This window comes from Juglans regia, chromosome 15 (genome assembly GCF_001411555.2).
Source record: "Juglans regia cultivar Chandler chromosome 15, Walnut 2.0, whole genome shotgun sequence".
Classification (NCBI taxonomy): domain Eukaryota; kingdom Viridiplantae; phylum Streptophyta; class Magnoliopsida; order Fagales; family Juglandaceae; genus Juglans; species Juglans regia.
Genome location: NC_049915.1, coordinates 3983206 through 4006350, shown reverse-complemented (window position 1 = coordinate 4006350; position 23145 = coordinate 3983206). Strand labels below are relative to the sequence as shown.

Below are 23145 nucleotides of genomic sequence, written 5' to 3'. Positions count from 1 at the left end.
GATCCATCTTCAAGAAAAATAAATAATTGGTACAGAGGTAGGTTATACAAACTCCGTGTATACCCTTTTAAAAAAATTGAAATCTTATTTTTTATATTAGGTCTCGCTTTTTTTCAAAACGCCTGCAAAAAAACTTGCACGGCCTAGACTTAAATTTAGCATTACTTGTATATGCTTTGATGCGCCCACCCATGTTCAAGGGTTGAGCCAAGTGCCAAGTTCTAGATCTCCAATGTCGATTTAGATGATTTTAAACTGAAAGAAACTAATGACCAACCCCGCCAAACTAAGTTCAAGGGCTTGGTGCAACTTGTTTATTAATAATTGTCACAAAGGTCTCTATTGATGTTGAAGTTAAACTAGCAGAAACTACTTTCCTGATTCCTCAGCAAACACATTAGGGACAAAAGTATTTCCCTTTAGTAACCAATTTTCCCTTTTGTTTTCATCAATTATTCGTGCATCCAAAGATCACATACATATATTGATCTGATTTGTATTACCCTTTTGTTAATGTGTGTGCTGTGATTCCAAGAAATTCATAGCCAACACCCCTGTCTTCCTGCAATTCAAGCACCAATCCATAAACTAAGGAAAATCTCAATACAAACAGGACAAAGAAAGAAAGAGCACTGCCTCCAACCTGGCTAGATTATGCATGTATTCTAGCCAAGTTTATGAGAGAACCAGCATAGAAAAAACAGGCCAAGAAATAACCAATAGAGCCACAGCAATTGGAGAGAGAGCAGTCCCTGAAGATGAATGAGTGGAGGTTGTGGATGAGGATGTGGACGTCGGTTTGTTTGCAGCTGGAGTGGTAACAGTTGTATTGCCACCCGATGGTTTTCTGGTCCCGGACGACGCAGTGGGGGCGTCAGCCGCCAGTGTATTATCTGCTGATGGTGCAGGGGCTGATGCTTTTTTAGTTTTGCTCACAGTTACAGCAAGCTTCATACCACTCCCGCAATGGCCGACGACTGCACATATGAAGTAGCGAGTCCCTGCAGTTTTGAGAGCGATGGTGGATGCGCCGCTGGTATCCGAACTCAGGGAATTGCCCACAGTGCATGTCTTGTAGTCGCCAGCACTCACCTCATCCACCGTGTGTCCACTTCCATAGTTGAACACTGTCACATTACAAGAAAAATAGTAAAGATTTGAGTTTAATCATGGATTGCAGTACCGTTTTTATCTTAAATAGAAAATGCATATTGAGAGTGAGACATATAACATATAAAGTGGGTCATGGATTTATTTATTATCTCTCTCACTTTATGTATCTATCTTTCTTTCACTTAAAAATTAAGGGATCTCCTTTAGATCATCCCAATAACGAGTTTCAAACTACAGACCTCTCTTTTAGAGGCTGATGATTATACCAATCAGATAACATGCCTTTGTCACATTCCAATCACTATTAAATCTACGTTTAAAACCCTTGGACTAGATTTATGTACAAGTTTTAAAGTATACAATTTAATAAAGATCTTTTGTAAATTCTGGACCCCACCATGAAAATGTACTAAAAGTAAAGTCACTTTTTTTTTTAGTAAAATCTAATTTTTTACGAAAGACTTACGTGAGACTTGCACACCATATAACATTATTGAAATATGGGTTATTGCAAAAAACTATTCAAGTCGATATGATTGTACCACTTCATCAAAATTTGATTTTTTGTTATCTGATTTAAACTTCAATTTTTTACACATTCGTATTTCATTTAAAGCATGCAGAGTTTAAAAAAATACGTAAAAGAAAATTATGAAAATATTATTAGTTTTGAAAATATGTAAAAAATGTTATGAATATATATGTTTTCAATAATTGAAAATTACTACATAAATTTTTGTGAAGCAGTGGTCTTAATAGATCGATCAAACTGTTCTGTGATCTTTTGGACAGTGGAGGCCTGAAAACTTACCGATGCTATCGCCCACTGTAAAGGTCTTGCCACTGGTCCAGGTGCTGTAATCGACACCCATGACCCAACCGGCGGTGTCTCCGACGGTGTAAACAGTGGCCAAGCTTGGCACAACCATACACAAGACTAAGAGAGCTGCACATACAACTCGGGCAATATTGGAGCTCGCCATTGTTGAGGTATAGAAGAATGATGCTGCTTCTGCAGATGAAGTAGGTGAGGGATGGGGTTCCTTATATAATGGTATAAAGGGTCGGAGTGAGAAAAGTTGGTCCATTTCAATCTCATCACTGGCCTGAATAAGAACTCTTGATTCCAAGGGGGATGACTTCAATCATAAACTATACCTACTAGTGCTGAGAAAGTGGGTCCTCTTTTTCCATCTCCAGTTAAAATATGCTTGTCAATTGAATGACCCATTTTTATGTTTTGTAAAAACCAGTCCAACTGGTTGTGTTTTTCTTATCTAAGATTAAAAAGGAAAATGATAATTACAGTCATAAGTATATGTAAGTATAATATAATTATTTTTAAAAAAAAATAATAAATATAGGATTCACGTAAAAAAAATAATTTTTTAATAATAGATCTTATTTTTTTTCAAAACAATTATAATATAACATTTGCGCACTGTATATAGCACTGCTTAAGGTAAAATAGAGTCGGATTCAAGTAAATAGTGTGTACCCGAAATACTCTATTCATATTTTATTCAAATACGAGTCGAGTTTAAGATTGTTATGGGGCATATATTCGAAAACGAGTCAAGTTTAAATTTGTTATCGAGTATATATTTTAAGATTCAAGAAAAAATTAGTTCATAATCAATAATTTTGCTTTTATGCTGTATAACTTCCTAAAATTTCAAGAAGTTTCATGTATTTATTTGTTACAAAAATTAAAGAGGTGTGAGTTGAGAAAGCCAAGAGATATTTGTTAGCAAAACTAACATTATTAAATGAAAATTAGTAATCTAACAACTTTAGCTTGAATTAAACATAGTATTTAATTTTCATTTGATGATGCATATAATAGGAGTGCATGATGCTGTTAAACAGAAGTAATGCTTCATTCAAGAAAACTTTTTGATAGGTTCTTCATTCAAGAAAACTGAATGGTCCCTTTTTAATTTGACAGAGTTTAAAGAGTCTGTTTTTAGATTGGACAGATAATTGAACAGTTGTTTTACTAATAAAATAATATTTGCAAATAACATTTGGTTTCAAACCTTTAGTAATCTAAATTATTCTTTAAGAATAAATCTAGTTGCAATTTTTTTTTTAAACGTGAAAATATGTCATATCAGTTTACATAATAGATATAATATTTTGATTCTTGTTAAGGAATAGAGCATTCTCAATGACTTATGTATAATATAAAAAATATAAATTATTTTAAAAAGTGTTCATAAAATGAGTTCCATCCAATTATGTAAAAGAATATGTAAAATACAAATTACTATAATAACCAGCTACATGTAGCGGGTACTGTTCATCCTTCAAACAAATATTATTATTATTTATACTTCATTTACTCTCTTATTTCCTTTTACTTTTACATTTCAATATAAATTTTTTTTATTGTTCATCATTTAAAACACCTCTATTTTATTTTTTTCTAAAAAAATCACTTGGAAATATTATTTATCCAATTTTTCATATTTTGATTTTATTTTTTTTATTTTTATTTAGCTTATATATTTTTATTTTGTGTATATAGGACTGAATTGTATTACATTGTATATAATAATATATTGCATATATAAAAACATGTATGAATATTACAAATTCATTGGTAGAAAGGAAATGTTTAAAAAGACTAAAAAAATATTATTTAAATGATATTAAAAAAAATAAATAAGTTGATATTTGATATATTATAAAAGTCAGTATGTAAAATAGAAAAAATAAAATTTAGTAATTTATTTTAAAAGATAAGATAAAATAACCATTGTGAATGCTCTAATAGATTTTAAAATAAGTGATGTTACGATTTTCGATAACTTTATTTAGAAGTATTAAGGCTCCAAGAAGATTTAAAAATAAATAAATTCATAAATTCACATGATTTTATATACTACAGTAGATTTATTTTATAATAAAATATTAAATTTAATCATATTAATTTATGAGTTTATTTTTCACTTTGAGATCGGGTTGAAACATTTTTTTTTTTTAAATATGTTGTGAGAATTTCTGTTGCTTTTTGGGCTGCGGTTTTGGTAATAAGATCCAAGAGTCTGTGAGAGACGTTGAAATTGATTGGAATTTGGAAGGATAGAATCCTTAAACATCATAGTTAGATATAATAATTATGCTTTGGAAACCGAATGAGTACTATAATGTTTGCTTGAAGCCTACTCACTGCAGTTTTCCACGTTAATGAAAATTTGATCTATTAAATGCAGAAAAATAGTCTTAGTTTTCGTTAAGATAGTGAGATGAGATGAGATGATTTTAAATAAAAATTAAATAAAATATTATTTTTTAATATTATTATTATTTTAAAATTTAAAAAAATTAAATTGTTTATTATATTTTATATAAAAATTTAAAAAAATTGTAATGATGAGATGAAACTATCCAAACGAGACCTTATTTGACAAAAATTGCTTGAAGAGTGTAAGTTCTTATAATTTCAACTATCATTTGGTTTTATGATCTCTTATCATTTGACCCAAAAAATTTGAAAAAAATACTCATCATCAGAACATGGAACTATTACAATATAAACATATATATGACGATGCTACTTCATCATTTGAGTTTACCGTTCAAATGGATCGTTTGACCTAACAATATCATGTTGCATTGCCATGTCACATTAAAAAACAAAAACAGGTTGTAAACCTCATTTTTTTTCCTGATTATCACTTGTATTAATTTGTTATCATGATGGCAATCGTATGTAGAATGATTTACTGATTACAAACTATTATCAATTCCTTTAATAAACTCCCAAAATGTACCATTCAATTCATTACAAAACAATAATACTGTCAAAAGTTTCAATCAATCTCCATTGTTTCCAAAATCATACTTTTATTTATATTTTATTGTACCAAAAAAATATCACAACCTCTGGCTAATGAGCTTATATTTTATAGTCATTACTATTAATAAAAAAACAACTATTAATAAAAAAACAGAACTAGAAATTGATCCAAAAGGAAGTTGCCTCACAATTGAGGAAAAAAAAATTATTATCTTCTGTTTTTCTTTTTCTTTTAATATGACCTGACAATGGCAGATTAAGCAGTCTATCTAAACGGTAAACTCAAATGACCAAGTATGTATATATATATATATATATAGAATTTTGTTATACATCAATCATTATTCATCTTCACACTCCACACTTATAATTTTTATTTTTTATAGAGTGTGAGGTGTTTTTCTTAAAGAGTGGGGCAGTGAATAGTGACTGATGAGAAGAATTATTTTATAGATTAAGATCAAAAGCATAAAGTTGATCTAAAAGCCAAAAAATTATGAAATCCCTTGTTCAAGTGAGGGGACAATGGCATAATGGTATTGCATCAAAGTCATTAAGATTCAAGTGAGGTGGTAAGGGTATATCATCCAATTCATTAGCAGCTTAAATGTGATTTAGTGGAGGTTAGGTATAACCGCCAGTAGAAAGGACGACTCCATGATAATTAACTCTTCTCTCTCACTTTTTAATCACCACACCTCTCTCCCCACCCACCAAAATTATCAACAATTTCGAATAGAAAAAACCACAAAAAGAAACACACAAATTAATAAAATGAAATAATTATTCGATTTAAAAACATGAAAAGGCAAAATACATGGTAGAAATAGAAGTTACTTGTATATGTAAGTTCTATTTGGTATACCTTCAACTTCAAATTATGCAAGATTTTGACTGCGTTTGGATATTGAGTTGAGCTCAGTTCTTTATGAATAGTAGTTAGTTGAGTAATAAAAAAAGTTATGTGAAATCTATCTAAATTGAATTTAAAGTGTATTTAGATGTTAAGATGAGTTTAATACTTTTATAAAAAGTTGAAAAATATTGTGAGTCTCACGTATAAAAATGTATTAAGTTAAAAAAGATTGTGAGTCTCACGTGTAAGGAGATTTTGAGTTGAGATGAGCTTAGTAATTTAAAAATTAGATGTTTGAATGTTAGACTTAATTTAAAAGTAGATTGAACTCGGTTGAATTTAACTCTGAGTCTTTCAACTAAACGCAGCCTAGTTACATTTTTATCGAGAACTCCATTAAAAAAAAAAAAAACAATAACCTCACAAAATTAGTGACGGATGTGACATTATTCATCAACTTTTGAATTTATTATTTTTCAGTGTAATGAAAGTGGAATATGAATATGCAGCATACAACATATGTAATAAAAGTGGAATATGAATATGTAGTATACAACATATGTAACTCATTGATTGGTGTTAATTGGATTATCAATTTCGTTTTTGTAGTGCAAAATGGGAAGGGGGTGGGATGTCCCAACTTTGGTACAAACCACGACCTAACCAGGGACTAAAAATGGCGAAGGGCATGATCTCTATATGATATGACGAAGTGCTTCACACAAGTGGGTCTGCACCACATCTCTAACCCACTAAAAGCATAGTATTTGTGGATAGATTTTGTTGTGGACAATCCAACAAGTCCTTGTAAGAGAGAAGTGTGTTCTATGGTTAAGGAAAATGCTATATGTTGCAACATCTTCCTGCTCGTATTCTATCGTAATGACGTACCCGTAAATTTTTTATTTAAAATAACAAGATTAATGATCGATGGATACTATTACATCAATAAAGTGAGATGAAAGTGTAGTATATAGTATCAATAGCGTTTATGGCTCTAAGGTCAGAGAACAAGATGCCAATTTTCAGTATTCCAGCCTATTGAACAATTGATTGCATCATTGTCATGCATTCATAACTAGGTAGCAACAAATGAGAAGTAGACACTAAACAAGTTTGGATGAACCTCTATTATGAATAAAGCTACATCTAATACTTAAATACTTGGGTAGAGTTTCAACATCAACAGGAATTTCTCCTCCCATTTGTCCATCTCTCATTCTTCTTTCTCGTCTTTTGAATAAGGTAAGACATCAAGAAAACCTTAAGCACCGTCCCAGCTACCTATGGACAGCTACAGAAATTTCATTCCACATTCTGTTCTGGTCTCCGTATTGTCAAAGATGAAAATAAAAAGCTCGGTATTGACGAAGAAGTGTTGCTGTGCTTAGGAGGGAAGAAGGGACAGGCACCATAAAAAGGAACACACAAAGGAAGATGAGAATAAGCTCCAAGGGAAAAACAACACACGTTTTCAGGCACTAAAAGGCATCAGAACATGAAATTAAGTGCTGAGACAACCGTAATCTGAAGGAAAGACTTTGAGGTTCAACAAAATAGTGTCGGATGAGTGAATTTTGAAAATGTGGCAGTTTCTATTCAATTGTCTGCACAATGGAAATTATTGAGAAAGTTTCAGTAATCTTTACAGATACAGAATACATATCTAAAGGTCTAGGAGGCTTCAAATTTGATGAATTCAGTTCTTAGAGCACTCTCATTGGATTAACTAAATATTAAATCTATTAAAGATTTAGCTATTAAACCATAAAATGTGATCACATTGGAATAGCTAAATTCTAAATAATTGAAATTTAGCTATTTATTTGAAATTTAGATACAGTTACTTCTAAAATTATTTCTAAATTTGAAAAGAACTATTTATTCATCAAATACATTTTATATCAATTATTTCTCACCCTTGTAAATGACAATTGGAAAAATATAATTAGAATATGATTACTAATTAATATATAATATTATGAATAGTAAAATATGATAAAATAAAATAAATTCATAATTAAAAAAATTAAAATATTTTTAAAATTATTAATTATTCATTACTATACAATGAATAAATAGATAATCCAATGTGAAAATTTGATGTGAATAGCCAAAGTCAAATTCATCTTATATTATTTTATTGTCATATAATGAAAAAATGGCTATTATAATATGGAGATTTATGTGAATGAAATAGCTAAAAACTCAATTCATCTTACGTTCATAAAAAATATACTTTAATTTTAGCTAATCCAATGAGTGCTCTTAGAGGCAGATTAGTATTTTGAAGCTTTTACAGTAAAATTAGTTTAGGTTTAGGCCTAACATGCCACACCAAGTAAAAAAAGAACAAGATATTGCCCATGATTCAATATAAGATCGAAGTCACTAACATAATTCTTCCTGATCATTTATATAGAATGGTCCAGACTCTTTATTCGGGCGGTTTCTGTCAATATAAGGCTTTCTTCAGGTATCTTTCATTTAAATCTTCGGTATTGGAGATAATATCAAATCAATAATTTGATTTTCATAATCATCAAATCTAAGAGGAATGCATAGCAGCAGTGTGTTTGCTCTCGTAAATTATGTGACAAACTTTAACCTGTAACATGGGAATGCTCTATCTCACTCCAAGGCCTTGCATTTAATAAACAAAATAGAAAATAAAAAAGCTATGAAATGATCGAAATAAGGCATGCTGCCTCAATGATTATATAGCGTCTAACTCATAGGATTGATGAAAGATACGAAGCTTTACCGAATTAATCATACAGAAAAAAAATTAAGTGTATTCATACTGTACCCAGAAAAGTTCATGTTCAGTTCTCATTAGCAGAATCTGCGTGCTCTACACTAGAAGGGGTTGACTCAATCGATGTATCTACAGACTCGGCACCCTCCTCTGCTCGTAGTTTAACATATTGTCTACTTCGTGCCACTCGAATTGGTCTTCCCATAAACATCTGCAGGACAATTACTCAGAATTTCTTGACTAGAAAGACTTACAAAAGATTGGAATCAAGCATAATAAACATGCATATTCACCACTCATAAATGCAAATGATTCAGCACAGCCCAAATTACCTTCCCTTGGAAAGCAGGAAGAGCTTCGTCGGCATCTTTCTTGGATTTGAAGGCCACAAATCCATACCCAGAGGACTTTCTTGGACTATCATGAAATATAACTTGCGCAGAAACAACGTCACCACTCCCTGAAAAGAACTCTCTGAGATCTTTTGACCTTGCTTCAAACGGCAAATTTGCCACAAACAAGTTGAACGTTACTGGGTTTGGTTGCACGGGAGGGGAAGGGGAAGGTCTCTTCTTTCGTGCTTTGGCATAATTGACCTTTATAGTTCGGCCCTCTAACTCCTAGCATACATCGAAAAGAAAATTCAGCAACTCAACAAGATGGCAAGGAAACTACAAAGAAAATAATCTTGTATATAGTCGTGGAAAAGAGGTAAGAAAAATAAAAATTAAAGCTTTGAATCCGATGTTTCTTTTTCCCGAGTTCGTTTTTGCTCAGCAGCCCGACTAACGTAAGAGTTAGAGGAATGTACAGGAGAAACAGAAAAATAAAAACACAAAACGCTTACATAGGATACGAGATTGTTGAGAGCCATACGAGCCTCCTCAGGCGAACCCATAGTGACAAACGCTAAGCCTCTGTTTTTGGTCTTGTTATGCATAGAAAGCTTAACCAACAAAGCAAAATACCACAAACCCAAATCAGAAAAGCAAACCAAAACCAAAACCCAAACGAGACAACAGAAACAAAAGTGCCAAAGAAAAACAAAAAACAAAAACCTCAACGTCTAGGACCGTTCCATGCTTCTCGAAGAGAGCGCGAATGTCTTCAACGGTACAAGTCCAAGGTACGTTCTGGGCAATCAACCTGGTTCGAGAAAACTCTTCTGTCGGTGCTGGTTCCGAGTCGTCGCTTTGGGCGGAGACAGAATCAAGAGCTTGTTCTTGCGCGGTAGAAGAGAAATACAAAACGAAGTTTCTTACTCTTTTGGCCTTAGCGGAAAGGGTATGCGTATGGGCAGGAGAGGGATGAGAGAGGGGTGAGAGAGCGCAAGAAAAAGGAAGATTATAGGCGATAGTATTGGATACAGGCGTGCGTGAGAATCGCTGTTGCTCATAAGGGAAGCGAGTCTTCGAGGGAGAGTACAAAAACCGAAGAGCCATTGATCCTTGGAAGAGAGACTCTGAAGAGAGAGTTGGCTTTTAGGTCGTGCTTTCATAGACACGGAGAAGAGGGGTTTTGGATAAGAAAGAGAAGTGTTGGCTGTCGAGTTAGAACGTAGTCGTTTGGCCTGGTGTTATCTGAACTGAAAACGACGTCGTATTATCCAGACGTCGTATTAAATGATATGAAAAAAATAATTTTAAAGGATTTTATTAAGACAGATTTGGGAGGTGAAATGAGAATTTTATATTTTATTTGAAAGTTTAAAATATTATATTTTAATATTATTAATGTGTTGGGATTTGAAAATATTAAATTAAAATTTGAAAAAATTAAATTATTTATTATATTTTGTATGAGAATTTAAAAAAAATATAATGATAAAATGAGATGAGATAAGAATTTTATATCTAATCCTTCACAACCATGTATCTTTTTCATCTGTAAATTACTTTTATGAAACATGACGTGGATATGTAAATTTTTTGTATATTTTTTATGAGTAATTAGCCTTTTTTCAGATATGTAATTTAGATTTTAGAACGCATTTTGGCAAATCATTCGTACCACTCGGTTTGCAAACTTTGAAAGACTTCCCAATTGAGACTTCGAGAGTGCTATTATGCTACACTATTTATTGATATCGTATTTCGCAATATGAGCAATTCCAAGTTGTTGAGCTCAGAAACTTGGTAGAAACTTGGTTCTTGTTGAGATAGAATATGGGAAGCTCGAGAGTCATTGTACCTCTAATGCTTAAGTTAGTTGTAGGAAATGCGAAAAAGAGAAATATTCAATCAAGGAAGATGAGAGTTGAAGTATTAAAGAGTTTGAACCCCTCATCTGGCTTGGGGGGGGGGGGGTATTTATACCTGGCTAGGGCGATTCTTGAGGTGGAGGTAGTGGGTGTGCAGCTCTGTACTGGAGTCGGGTGTCCTTGCCAGCTCCCTGTCGTGCTACAGGCTTGCCAAACCTGGTAGTCGGTCGTTACTAACACCCCAGGGAGCACATCGTGACATGTCGAGCCTCGGGACACATTAAATGCGACCGGGCTCCCTGTCATGGCGTGCCCGCTCCCGTCCCATTAATACAGCGTTGTTTCGGTCAAGCACGTCTATCCCTTTGCATTGTCCAAACGCTAGGGTTCAGGTATAGGGGATGTCCATAAACGTCAGCTCTCTGTACTGGAGTCGGGTGTCCTTGCCAGCTCCCTGTCGTGCTACAGGCTTGCCAAACCTGGTAGTCGGTCGTTACTAACACCCCAGGGAGCACATCGTGACATGTCGAGCCTCGGGACACATTAAATGCGACCGGGCTCCCTGTCATGGCGTGCCCGCTCCCGTCCCATTAATACAGCGTTGTTTCGGTCAAGCACGTCTATCCCTTTGCATTGTCCAAACGCTAGGGTTCAGGTATAGGGGATGTCCATAAACGTCAGCTGGAAGTGGTGTCAGATTGTCCTGACTTCAGTCCTTTTGTCAGTATGCCTTGCCCGATTGCTCCTTTTCCTAGGCCTCTTGGGCCAACTCGGCCCAACCCAGGTCTTAACCTCAGGCCCTATGGGCCGGGCCTACTCCCCAGGCCCAACCTTAAGGATTACTCCCCTCACATTACCCTAACCTATTTGCATGATTCACTTACTAATTTAGGTGCGGTTTGAATAGTGAGATGAGATGAGATGGTTTTAGATGAAAGTTGAAAGTTGAATAAAATATTGTTAGAATATTATTTTTTAATATTATTATTATTTTGGGATTTGAAAAAGTTGAATTGTTTATTATATTTTGTGTAGAAATTTGAAAAAATTGTAATGATGAGATGAGATAAAACACTTTTATTATTCAAACAGGGCCTTAATCACAAACTATAATGATATCAAAGTCAAACCTTTTGATAGACATAATTTGTAAAATTGTTCTATATCAAACAATTATAAAACTTGATGGAGAATTTTACCTTAATTCTTTGATCTAAATCTTAAATGAGGTCTTTTTTTGTGCCTCGAATGAAATCTGTTTGATTTGAAACCTTTGAGAATGTCTTTATGATACCTCCGTAAAGGTCTTTTTGTGCTTTTATGGATGTCTGGTTTGTTCCTATGTGGAGATCGTTTTATTTCCTTTTCAACAATCGAGGTTGGCTCGAGTGGTAAAAGTCTTGGATTTGGAGGTATGCCCCCACTAGGTTTAAGGTTTAAATCTCATTGAGTGCAAACAATCATTAAGGGTCATTGGATTGAAAGATTTTTTCCTTGATTTACTAGAGATGTACTTGTAAAAAACTTCTTGCTGAGAGCCTGTGCACCCCTTAGATTAGTCGGAATGCTATTCTTGGACACCTAGTACTAATAAAAAAAAAAAAAATCGAGATGAAAGTCTCGTAAAGTGGTACATTGCTTGGTAATCTCAAGTAATCATCAAGATAGAATTTAGTTTCTTTCCTTCTCGTAATCATTAAGAGGTCTTGTAAATATCGTGAGAAGGTCTTATAGAGATTGGCCTTGCTGGTAGTCTCTAGCAAGAACTTAGTTTCTTTCCTTCTCAATAATCGTGAGAGGGTCTTATAAAGATTGTGACGCAGGAGACCACTTTCCAGTACCAAAGGAATTGTGGAAAAAATGATAAACAAAGAAAGAAGAAGAATGCTACATGTCCCAAAACTCTCCATTTGGAGCTAATAGGCAGGAGTACAAACTCCCCCATCCAAGCAAGTGATTTTGGCAACACAGCAAACCATAGTTCCATAGAAAAATACACAAGGTTTTGCGATCTCCAAGGAAAGCAAGAGCAATTCAAAATTATTACAGATACTGTGACAAGGTTCAAAATAAAATTCATATAAGATTGCCGAGGAAGCTCTCATCAAAATTCACAGTTCACAAATGTCAGACCTTTCCCTATAGTGCCAACTCAGACAATAACAAGATCTGTAATCTTTCCCAGCTACGCTTGTTTTTAAGTACTCTTCAAGTCTCGTTAGATTGACGTTGCTGTCGACCAGGAAGAAATTAGCCCTTCCTTTCCTAGAAATCTTAGTGACCCAAAAAAATGTTCAAGATCTTCTAAATTGTAAATGCCACTGTGAATACAGAGAATTACCAAGGGGGAGAAGAGAACATCAGAAATATTTATGAAATTCAGTTAGAACTTGTGCATCTTAGGGTTAGGGGAGTTGTATTGCAAGATTGACAGGGGCTGTCTCGTTGACTCTAGATCATTGAAATCAAGCTTCTTCTCAATTGAGCTGCTGCTCATCTTGGGGCTCGATTTACGCTTGTTTGACTGCAAATAAGTAAATTATAACATTAGGCAACATAAACAGAAATATCAAGCCAAAGTAGTAATATCAAAACATGCATTTTTTCTATTGTTAATAAGTAAATCGTGCAAGTTATTTTTCTCCAGTTCTTCTTTTCACCTTGGCAGAAGCACTGCCGGTGTGTTTCCCACCAGAACCATGATTGTTTCTTTCTTTCTGGAATTGCCTCAGTAACCTTTTATTCTCTGCATCCAAGATGTTATTTTCTTCAAACAGCATTTTGACCTGCATATATCAAAGACATTTGAAATTATTACATGGATAACACACAGTCCAATATACGCGTGTGCACACATGCGCATGCACGGTTCCCGGGGGTGGGGGCTCTGATGGCTAATCTATTTACTACTGAACTCACCTCCTCTTCAGCTCTATTAAGGTTGACCTTTAAGCGTTCCTTATCTTTCTCGAGTGTATTCACTTCAGCAGCTAGTGATAGAGCCTTCTGCGTTGATGGCCTCAAACTAACACAATATCATAGGAAATTTTAACTAATGATCATAAGAAACTAACATGTGGGCAAGGTTTTATGATGATAAATATTTCTAAAGACATTGCAGTTGATACGTAATACAGAGTGAGCACTAACTCAATCAGCCAAGAAGAAGGAACGATGTCGAAGTCAAAGAAAAATACTCAACAATTCAACATCTTTAGCAAAATTAGACACAAGTCAAAATCAAAGAAAAATACTCACCAATTCCACATCTTTAGCAAAATTTGACATGACTCATGTCTGCTATTGGCCTCCAAGAAAGCATGTGCTGGGGCAACATCATCTTTACTGATCAATGTGGTTAACACTGACTCAAGTAAATTGTTCTCGATAATTGTTTCCTCAGAGGATGAATCAACCTTCAAGTTAACAGAAAGTGTAGGTTTGTTAGCCTTCATTTAATTTAGGACAGAATCAAACCATCTAAATTGGTCTACCTATTGAAAATTCGTTATTGAGACAAGGAAAGAAATAATAAAAAGACACAACTAGCAAATGGCTTCAGCCAAAATCAAGTTTTTCAATAAAAACCTACACTGGTATTAGTCTCCTTTGTACCTTAATTAAGAATTTATTGGTGTACAAGTTAAATCTGAATCATCCATCTATCATGCAGGGCCAGACACTGTTATACTAAAAGAGATTATAAAGAATTAAAAAAGAACTGTTTTTTTTTTGTTGTTGTTGTTAATTATCATACTAGCTGGCATCTTTGGATGAGGCATATAGCCTCTTCCATATTTAGTTTTCAGAATTTTAAATTATGATACATTACTTCAGCAAGATAGATATATCCACTGCAAACTTTTTTTTTCTTTTTTTCTTTTATATATATATATATATATATATATATATAGAAAGAACCATTGCAGATTAACTGAACAAGATGCAGATAGAATAATCCACTCTACAGTCTGCTATGTGCTCTTACTGTCGAGTAGAATAGAGATTTGTAGGTTCAAATTGCAAGCATATGTCCCTAAATAATGTGTGGCAATTGTTTTTATGTAGATAGCATTCAAACTGAGTTGAGACTCAAATTATAAGTCATTGATACATATTCAAAAATTTAATTGGTTTTCCATTCAGAATCCAATTTAGTCCAGTATATCACGCCACCCAAAAAATACATATCAGATCAAATTAAAAAAAAAATGCATATCAGATATCAAGAATATAGAAAGTAATGAGCACAATTATTCTTGGTCATTTAAATAGAATAGATATGAATCAAGAGTGTTGTCTATCGGGGTAGCCTTCTGCTGAAAATCAATAAGATTCATTAAAAACTATGTGAAAATCACCTCAAGTGGATGGGACTATGTACCAATGAGTGTTTGATCATATATGCTACAAGCCGGTATTACGCACAACATTCTTTTAGACCCAATGATTTCTAATAACGTGGAACCTCACCAAGGCAAGGCACTTCAGACCCACCCCTAGGGACCGATACATGCCCCTCCACTCATCAGAACCGTGCATCATTTAATCCTAGGAAAATCCCAGCGCGAAATCAAACTTAGGATATTTGAGTATGCAGCTCATTCCAAGCCCTCAATTTGCCACTTGGCTGCACAAGTAGTATCAAATATTCTACTAACCAAAATAAAAGAAACCAAAAGATAGGCTTCCTTGCAAATATTAAAAGATTGAAAAGTCTAACAGCTCCTTCTTCCCATTTCTTATATTTTTTTCTTAATTAGTTTCTTAATTCACCTCCAATGCGCTTACAAACTCCTCTAAGGATCAAACAAAATAAAATCCCATCCTAATTGACTGAAATACAGCCCCAATTGAATTCCCCAGGTACCTTTCTCTTTCAATTTTTCTCACAATTAAGACAAAAAACCATACAAATAGATCAAGAAAAAAAATAGAAGGGAGATTAAGGAACTTACCGCACGCATGTCGTATTCGTGCTTGTAGAACTGCAGTTCATCCGACAACCTTCTGACCTCCTCCTCTAACTCATGAACTCGAATTTCGGCCTCCTTGGCACGCTCATCGGCCTCGTTCCCAAAATCCATCAAAGCTTCGCGGTCTTGATCGTATAGCGAGCACTCCCTCTCCCATTTCTTACACTGACTTAAAAGATTCCCACACTCCACAGCCAATTTCTGATTCTCCTCCACGAACTTCTTCAATGCTTGTGCATTCATACTCGATTCAGCCTTCAAAATCAAATGAATAGTTTAAACCCCCAAAAAAATAAATATTTAAAACAAAAAAGAAGAAAACCACATATATTATTCGTAGGGTTATAGCGTACGAACCCTAATTCGCTCGATGACGTCTTCTTTCTCCTGCAATTTGTTCTGGAGGGAAAGGCACCGGTTGCGGAGTCGGCGTTGTGTGTCTTCAAAGGCGCTAAGCTTCAACAAAAGAGTTCGCTTGGATACGGGGAGACCTAGTGAGTGATCAATGGATTCTTTAATGTAATCGTCGAGTTCTTGGGGGGGATCCATCCTCAGAAATTCCTTGATCAAAGCCCTAGAAACCTCAAGAACCCGAATTTCACCGTTGGAAATGGAACCTGTCCGTAATTCCGCAGATCTTGAGGCGGTAACTAAATTCAGGGATTGATTTCGGATATCTTTCTGATCCTTTGGGGAATTGAAACGCTAGAAACGGGAAGGGGACTCGGAAGGGGAGGGACAAGAATTGATGGAGCATAAAAGGAACGCGAGAGCCAGAGAGACAGAGAGAGCAGAGAGAGAGAGAGAGAGAGAGAGAGAGAGAGGAGGGGGGCGGGGGGCTGAAAGCCAAAAATTGTCTAGGTTTTTTACGTTTGGTTACTGGAAAGTTTTCTCTACCCTTCCGCAATGTCTCTCAATCGAATTTCAAATAAAAGAGGAGACTGGAGAGTAGCCGTTGGGGTGCGTTTTCAAAATGTCATGAATTTACCCCGGCCCACATGCGATTGGCTCATTGGATACTGGGAACGGAGCTATTAAAGAATGAGAATAATGCTATTCGTGTCTTATCCCAGTTTATTCTTATTACGTTTACGTTTTATTATTTTTGAGTTTTTAAATTTTCTTAATAAAAGAGGAAAAAATATCTATTTTACCATCAGTTAATGTAACAATTGGCGTTTTATTAATTATTTTTAATTTTTGTTACGCGCAAGTTAGTATTTTAACATATCACTTAACGTGGAATCTATTATATTTATTTTTTTAAATGAAACAACGTTCAATTTCTAAGATAGCAACAGTGTGTGGAGTATGTAAAATGGAAATTACTTTAGTCATAAATTGATTACACAAAAATAAACTCATAAATTGATGTGATTTGATATGATACGTTAGATTGTAAATTTAGTTTTATTATCAAGTAGATCTAATTAGGGGTGTAACCGGTCCGATTTTAGACAAAATTTAGGGCGACCTGGTATGTACCGATTTTACATTTTTCAAAACCGATTACGCCCCAGTTACCCTCCTAAACCAATACCTCTAATTTTACCGGTTTTTTATCCAGTCCGGTCCAGTCCGATTTTTTTTAAAATGTAAAAAATATATAATAAAGTGTTACTTCTTATAATAAAATGTTATTAATAATTTAATATATAAATTTTATGTTTAAAGCATATGATCAATTAAATTTTCATCTTTAAGATTAAACTTTTATTTTATAAATTATAATAACATTATCTTATATATAATTACATTAATAACATATAATCAAACAAATTACAAATGTTCATATTTAATATTAACATTTCATGTTATAATTTATAATTTATATATGAAATTATTTCATATATGATATATAATTATATATAAAAATTTAATATATAATTATATATTATATATAATATATTTTGTATAATATATAAAATTAATTTTTATATATATATTTTTTCCAACCGGTACGGTCCTAGAAATTACAGAATCAAAACCAAACCGGGTCTGGCCGGTTTTCATAATATAGGAACCGGTTCCGGACCGAACCGAACTGGTTCAGAACCAAACCAACTGATCCGGTTAGGATCGGTCCGATTTTTCGGTTTAAATTTACACCCCCTAGATCTAACGGATTCCATAAAACTACATCAGTTTATGAATTTACTTTATTTAATTTTTTTTGTGTCTATAATAATTCTCATGTAAAATATACGGCTTGTAAATATTTTTTCCTAGTTTAATTTAGATCTTGAATTTTGAATTAATTTTAAACTTCTCATGATGATTGCATCTATAGAGCTTATTACAAATGTAAGATCTGTGAGTTTAACTTTTACAAATTCATATATAATTAGTTATAATTAAACTATACTTATGAACACAAAAAAAGATTTCAATAATGTAATTATTTCTCACAGAGATTATAAATTAATCAAATAGCTTGTAAAGAAGTTCAAAAATCATTTGAAAAATAAATGAATGATTTGAACATATAATATAGTTTAATGATAAGTTCAAGCCTGACTCACGTGTGGATAAACATTAAACGAAGTTTAAATATTCAATACTTGTTCAAATTTGAGTCGATTAACCTATATATTTCAGCCTTGAAATAAGCCATAATCGAATCCGAATGATAGAAAAACTTTAAGTTTTACACTTTAAAAAGTGTTAGCTCTACACATAAATCTTATACAAAAAAGCTTACAATTAACATAATTTAATATAATATTTTTGATCTACTTTATAGCAAAAAAAACTTTAAGGTGCCGTTTATTTTTTAATATTATTATTATTTTAAAATTTGAAAAAGTTGAATTATTTATTATATTTATGTAAAAATTTAAAAAAATTATAATAATAAAATGAGATGAAACACTTTTACTATTCAAACGAGACTTAATAACCCTAATCACAACAGTTTGTAAATTTCTTTACCTAAAATTTCTGTTTAGACCAAGTATTTCAATTACATTTTACTCAAAAAACAAACTTTACACATTAACAAAATCTTGCATTCTCTTATTATTTGACATGTATACAAATTGAATATTTTATATTCTAAATCCTATTAGAGAATACCTTCAAGCCAATTGGGCTGCCAACCTCAAATAACAGCCCACCAATAATAGCCCTATTAGTAAGTACTCCAATTTACATATCCTGCATCCATCCTACAGAAGATTAAAAACTCCACAAAAAGCTTCAAAGTTCTCATCGTGTTCCAAATTGACCAGACCCTTCGTCCTGTCTCCCTTCGTCTTCCACCCTGACCAAACTAAGCGAATACCTTGCCGCAACAGATTGATTTCCTGTCGAGCCACGACAGGCTGAAAACCAAGGGTCTTGAAGTCTTGAACGACGGATTGATCTCGAAAATACCTTGCCAAGCCGCGACGGACTGTTTCTTGCCAAGCCACGACGGATGGAGATCAACCCACCGAGCTGCGATGGATTGATTTCGCAACCCTCAATCACCCATCCCAAACCCAGGGTCTTGAACAACGAACTAATTTCGCGAGCCCTCCTCATCTTTCACCCTCACAGTGCATGATTTTTGGTTATGATGTTCTCATAAGAGTTCTATGATTTTTGGGGTTTTTTTTGCCATTAACTTCATCCTAATTTTCTCCTTGTCGTTTGCCCTTGACATAGAGACCCCATAACCCTCCTTCTCTTCGTTCAACCATTGCTCCTCGACACCGCAAAGCTATAGAAACCCACCCATCATCGTTACATCGGGACTCATCTGGGGTCTTGTGCTCAAACCATGGATGCGGGTCTCCTCGAACCACATCTAGGATGTTAAAGGGACCCCACATACTAAGCAATATTGGAGTGTGGAGAAGAAAAAAGTATTAGTTCCAATTGGTGATTCAAATTCATAATTTTTGTAAAATAGCCTGCCTGAGAAACTAAAACATTATTTATTTTCAATTTGAAGAGTTTTGTTTCAAGTTTATTGCAATTCGGTGATTTCTATAAAATAGAATACACAGACTGGCTGGGTAGGACGACGAATTGGCTGTGTCGAACTACTAGCAATGGTCTGGTAATGGTGGCAACAACTGGTGGAAGTAACTAGCCCAACTCGTCTAGTAGAGAAGGGAGGGGAAGCAATTCATTCGTAGGGCTTTTAATTCTAGCTAGCAATCTCATGCGGTGCTCCTCATGTCTTTAACTTATGCAAGGTGAGATGAAATTTTATTATTGAAGGCTATTAAAGGGCTAAAACAACTCAACCGTTCCAAAGCATTTCTCATCCCATTAAATAAAAGAAATTTTTTATTCATAAGCCTCACATACCACACACCACTTGTTTTATTATTTTTTAAAATTTTTTTCTCTTACCAAATATGTGGTATATGGATAATGAGTAGAATAATTCAATTATTTTAAAAAGAATAAAACCAAAAATAATTAAAAATAATAATAAATAAAAGAAATTGTGGTGTGTGGTGTATGAAACTTATGAATAGTAAAACTCTAAATAAAATAGTTTAGATTTTGACTTATTGTTATTGGTATTTATTATAACACATCACACACTAATATGTGATTTGTCATTTTTATCTTTTTATTTAAATACACATATTTATACATCAATATATATATATTTAAAGGGCAATAATACACACAATACAGTCAAAATCCATCATGACTGGAATCCATCACTGGTTTTTCTTTGGATTCCAGCTACAAATAGAAAGAAAAAAAAAAAGGCACATCATTTCAATTTACTGTTCAACAAATTACAAACCAAGGCCTACAACCTATGACTATAAATGCCATTTCTTGTTTACTTTTGTTGGCCCTTTCTTGGTTCAAATAATGACTCCAGATTGTCCTCCATTTCTTGAACCTGCAAATTGTATATGGATAGAAACTGTTACTACCAAGAAATGTTTTGGTTGTTTCCACATCTTTATATGATTATCTAGGAAACACCTTAAACCGCGTGGCAACCATATATGAAGCAATCAGACTAGTCAATGAACTTGAAGAGTCTTATTGGTACTACTACAAGGAATAAACAATTGAACAAGTGGGATTCATCCTAATATCTACTATTGTTGTCACCAACAGTGAGAGTAATAGGTAACCTAAACAGATATCTTTAGTCAGATTAGATAAAAGAGTAGAGGAATGCTATTTCTATTCGAAGTTTTATTATCCTCAATATACAGAAACAATTTAAAACGTGCTACTGCAAGCTATCAAGTAACAATTTGACAGGCTCCCCACCTCTCAAACCACTAGCAAGCTATTAAGATATGATATAAATAACTAAAATTTATCTTATCTCATCAGTTTAAGCTTTTACGATAAGTGGAAATTTGACATGGTATCAAAACAGAAGTCTTGAGTTCGAACTATAACTTTACATTTTACCTCATTTAATTAAATATTACCTCTACCTATCAACTTAAATTTTCTAGACAAGTTGTAATTTAACATGGACCCCGATGCATGCTGATTTAAACCACTATGTTTCAAACACCCTTGCTTGACATTGTATCGTCTCACATTTGACATTACTGAAAAGAGGATATAAGAAAACTCAAGGTAATGCAATTACTAGTATTGGTGACGTAAGGGATTAGGAAAGACCTTGTGAATCACTCCATCTACTAAATTGGCATCCTTTGCTGTTTCTTTGGCTAAATTTTCGATAAACGTTGCAGCATCTTTTAGTTTTCCACCAGCCGGAAGGTGATCGGCAACCTCTTCTGCTGCCTCCTCCACTTTCTCAGCCACCCTTTCTATTGTCTCTGCTACATCTTCTGCTATCTGCACCGCCGTGTCAACTTCATCTATAGGTTGAATCCAAGCTTGACATTAAACCCTCAATATATTGACAATGACAATGACAATGAGTGGTCTAATGCAAATATATACATTATAATTGGTAGAATGGACAAGAACAGCTTTGAGTTGCTTACTTTTCAGTTTCATTAATGACCCCCATTTGAACCCCAAGAATGGCAGAATTACCGATGCAAGAATTCCAGCAATCCAAGCATCCCTGTTAGGATTTTAACAATAATTATGAGAAAGAAGACAATAACAGGAAAAAAACCGCAAATCAAGTAGATTATAAGTTATTTCTAAATACCATGAGTCAGGAGAGGGAATAGAAGGAACAAGAGGTCCAGGTTGTACACTAATATCGGCAGCCATGTCCCTATATCATAATATTCATAAAGAACTTTAGCCGAACATCATATGCTCAAAAATAAATCATCCAGAAATTATTTGGCATAATTAAAACCGAAAAAAAAATTTACTACCACAGGTGTGCTTTTCTGACGATTAGATCTCCCAAACCGGTGCTAAGAAATTGCAAGCCCTGACCCGTTCCAAGAAAACAGCTTTTGATATTGCGCCTTGAGGTAATCGGAAGAAGACTAGGATTACGAAATGAAGATGGGTATCTGGGAGAAGTGCCAATGGGAAGAGCAGTGAGTAAAAGAGACGAACTTGATGCCGACATGACCTGAGATTATCTAGGAATCTCTGTAACAGTCTGTGCAGTGCTGCTGTAATGCCAAAACTGATCTAAGTTCCTGAGATAATATAAATTTAGGAACGAAGACGGAGACTTGGAGGAGGTTTGAACTTCAGGTTGGTAGAGAACGTGCTTGTACGAGAAATACTTTGGGAAAATTTTGAGTTGCAGGAATGGCCGAACCTGCAAATATATAATCGGTTGCAAGATTTTTCCCCCCTTTTTGGTCACCAAGTCAATCTTGGAAAATTTCCAAATATCTGGATAGTTTGTATGACATTGAAGACAACATTAGGATTCTAAAAAAAAAAAAAAAATGAAAGACAGCAATAAGAATGTTCGAAGAAATTTCTTAAATTCCTTGAAGAAAAAATAATTAAGAAAAATTCTAAGTGAAAAATTTATATCATACATCTTCGTTTAATTGACATGTGATTTGTCAAAAACTTGTAGTCTAGTTAGCGTAAATTTTAACCTTTAAAATAAAAATCTAGAGTTCAAAACTCCCTCCCTATCTCCAAAAAAGGGGGAAAAAAAAGTAACATGTGATTTACATTTTTATTGTTTTGTTTTGATACTTAAATATATATATATATATATTTTGATTCCTACTTAAATATATATGTATTTAAATAAAATAACAAAAATAATAAATCATGAAGACGTATAAAATTTCTTTATAATATTTATCATTTTTCTTTTCAAAAATTTATAGTGCCTATGAAAGAGAAAGAACCGACAACGTCATTTATGACTTTGGGCTGCCACGGCCCACTGCTGTCCATGCTCGTACAAAACATAAAGAAAATGAAAGAAAGAAAAAATTGTCCAACTTATCCTGTACAATTATGCTGAGATTAAAACATTTAACTAAATAAAAGAGAGAAAATTATAAGTCGTAATCTCAAAAAGTCTCCTCTATTTTCTCTCTAGAA

General features: G+C 33.7%; 4 protein-coding genes across 4 annotated transcripts; all 4 read right to left on the bottom strand.

Annotated features, from left to right (window-relative positions):
- Window positions 1-339: 339 nt before the first annotated feature.
- On the bottom strand, window positions 340-2139 carry LOC109009950 (blue copper protein-like). The gene is made up of 2 exons (XM_018990618.2): window positions 1925-2139; window positions 340-1127 (listed from the first exon to the last, which is right to left on the bottom strand). The coding sequence occupies exons 1-2, from the start codon at window positions 2094-2096 to the stop codon at window positions 676-678; spliced, it is 624 nt and encodes a 207-aa protein (XP_018846163.1). The 5' UTR covers window positions 2097-2139; the 3' UTR covers window positions 340-675.
- Window positions 2140-8460: 6321 nt separating this feature from the next.
- Window positions 8461-10051, bottom strand: LOC109009951 (28 kDa ribonucleoprotein, chloroplastic-like). The gene is made up of 4 exons (XM_018990619.2): window positions 9591-10051; window positions 9380-9478; window positions 8865-9152; window positions 8461-8743 (listed from the first exon to the last, which is right to left on the bottom strand). Exons 1-4 carry the CDS (start codon window positions 9972-9974, stop codon window positions 8600-8602), a joined length of 915 nt encoding a protein of 304 aa, XP_018846164.1. The 5' UTR covers window positions 9975-10051; the 3' UTR covers window positions 8461-8599.
- Window positions 10052-12610: 2559 nt separating this feature from the next.
- LOC109009952 (intracellular protein transport protein USO1-like) lies at window positions 12611-16613 on the bottom strand. The gene is made up of 6 exons (XM_018990620.2): window positions 16066-16613; window positions 15691-15963; window positions 13991-14148; window positions 13652-13757; window positions 13393-13518; window positions 12611-13256 (listed from the first exon to the last, which is right to left on the bottom strand). Exons 1-6 carry the CDS (start codon window positions 16255-16257, stop codon window positions 13116-13118), a joined length of 996 nt encoding a protein of 331 aa, XP_018846165.1. The 5' UTR covers window positions 16258-16613; the 3' UTR covers window positions 12611-13115.
- Window positions 16614-20471: 3858 nt separating this feature from the next.
- On the bottom strand, window positions 20472-21882 carry LOC109009956. Its single transcript, XM_035685755.1, has 4 exons — window positions 21818-21882; window positions 21645-21727; window positions 21313-21515; window positions 20472-20563 (listed from the first exon to the last, which is right to left on the bottom strand). The coding sequence occupies exons 1-4, from the start codon at window positions 21880-21882 to the stop codon at window positions 20501-20503; spliced, it is 414 nt and encodes a 137-aa protein (XP_035541648.1). The 3' UTR covers window positions 20472-20500.
- Window positions 21883-23145: the final 1263 nt, after the last annotated feature.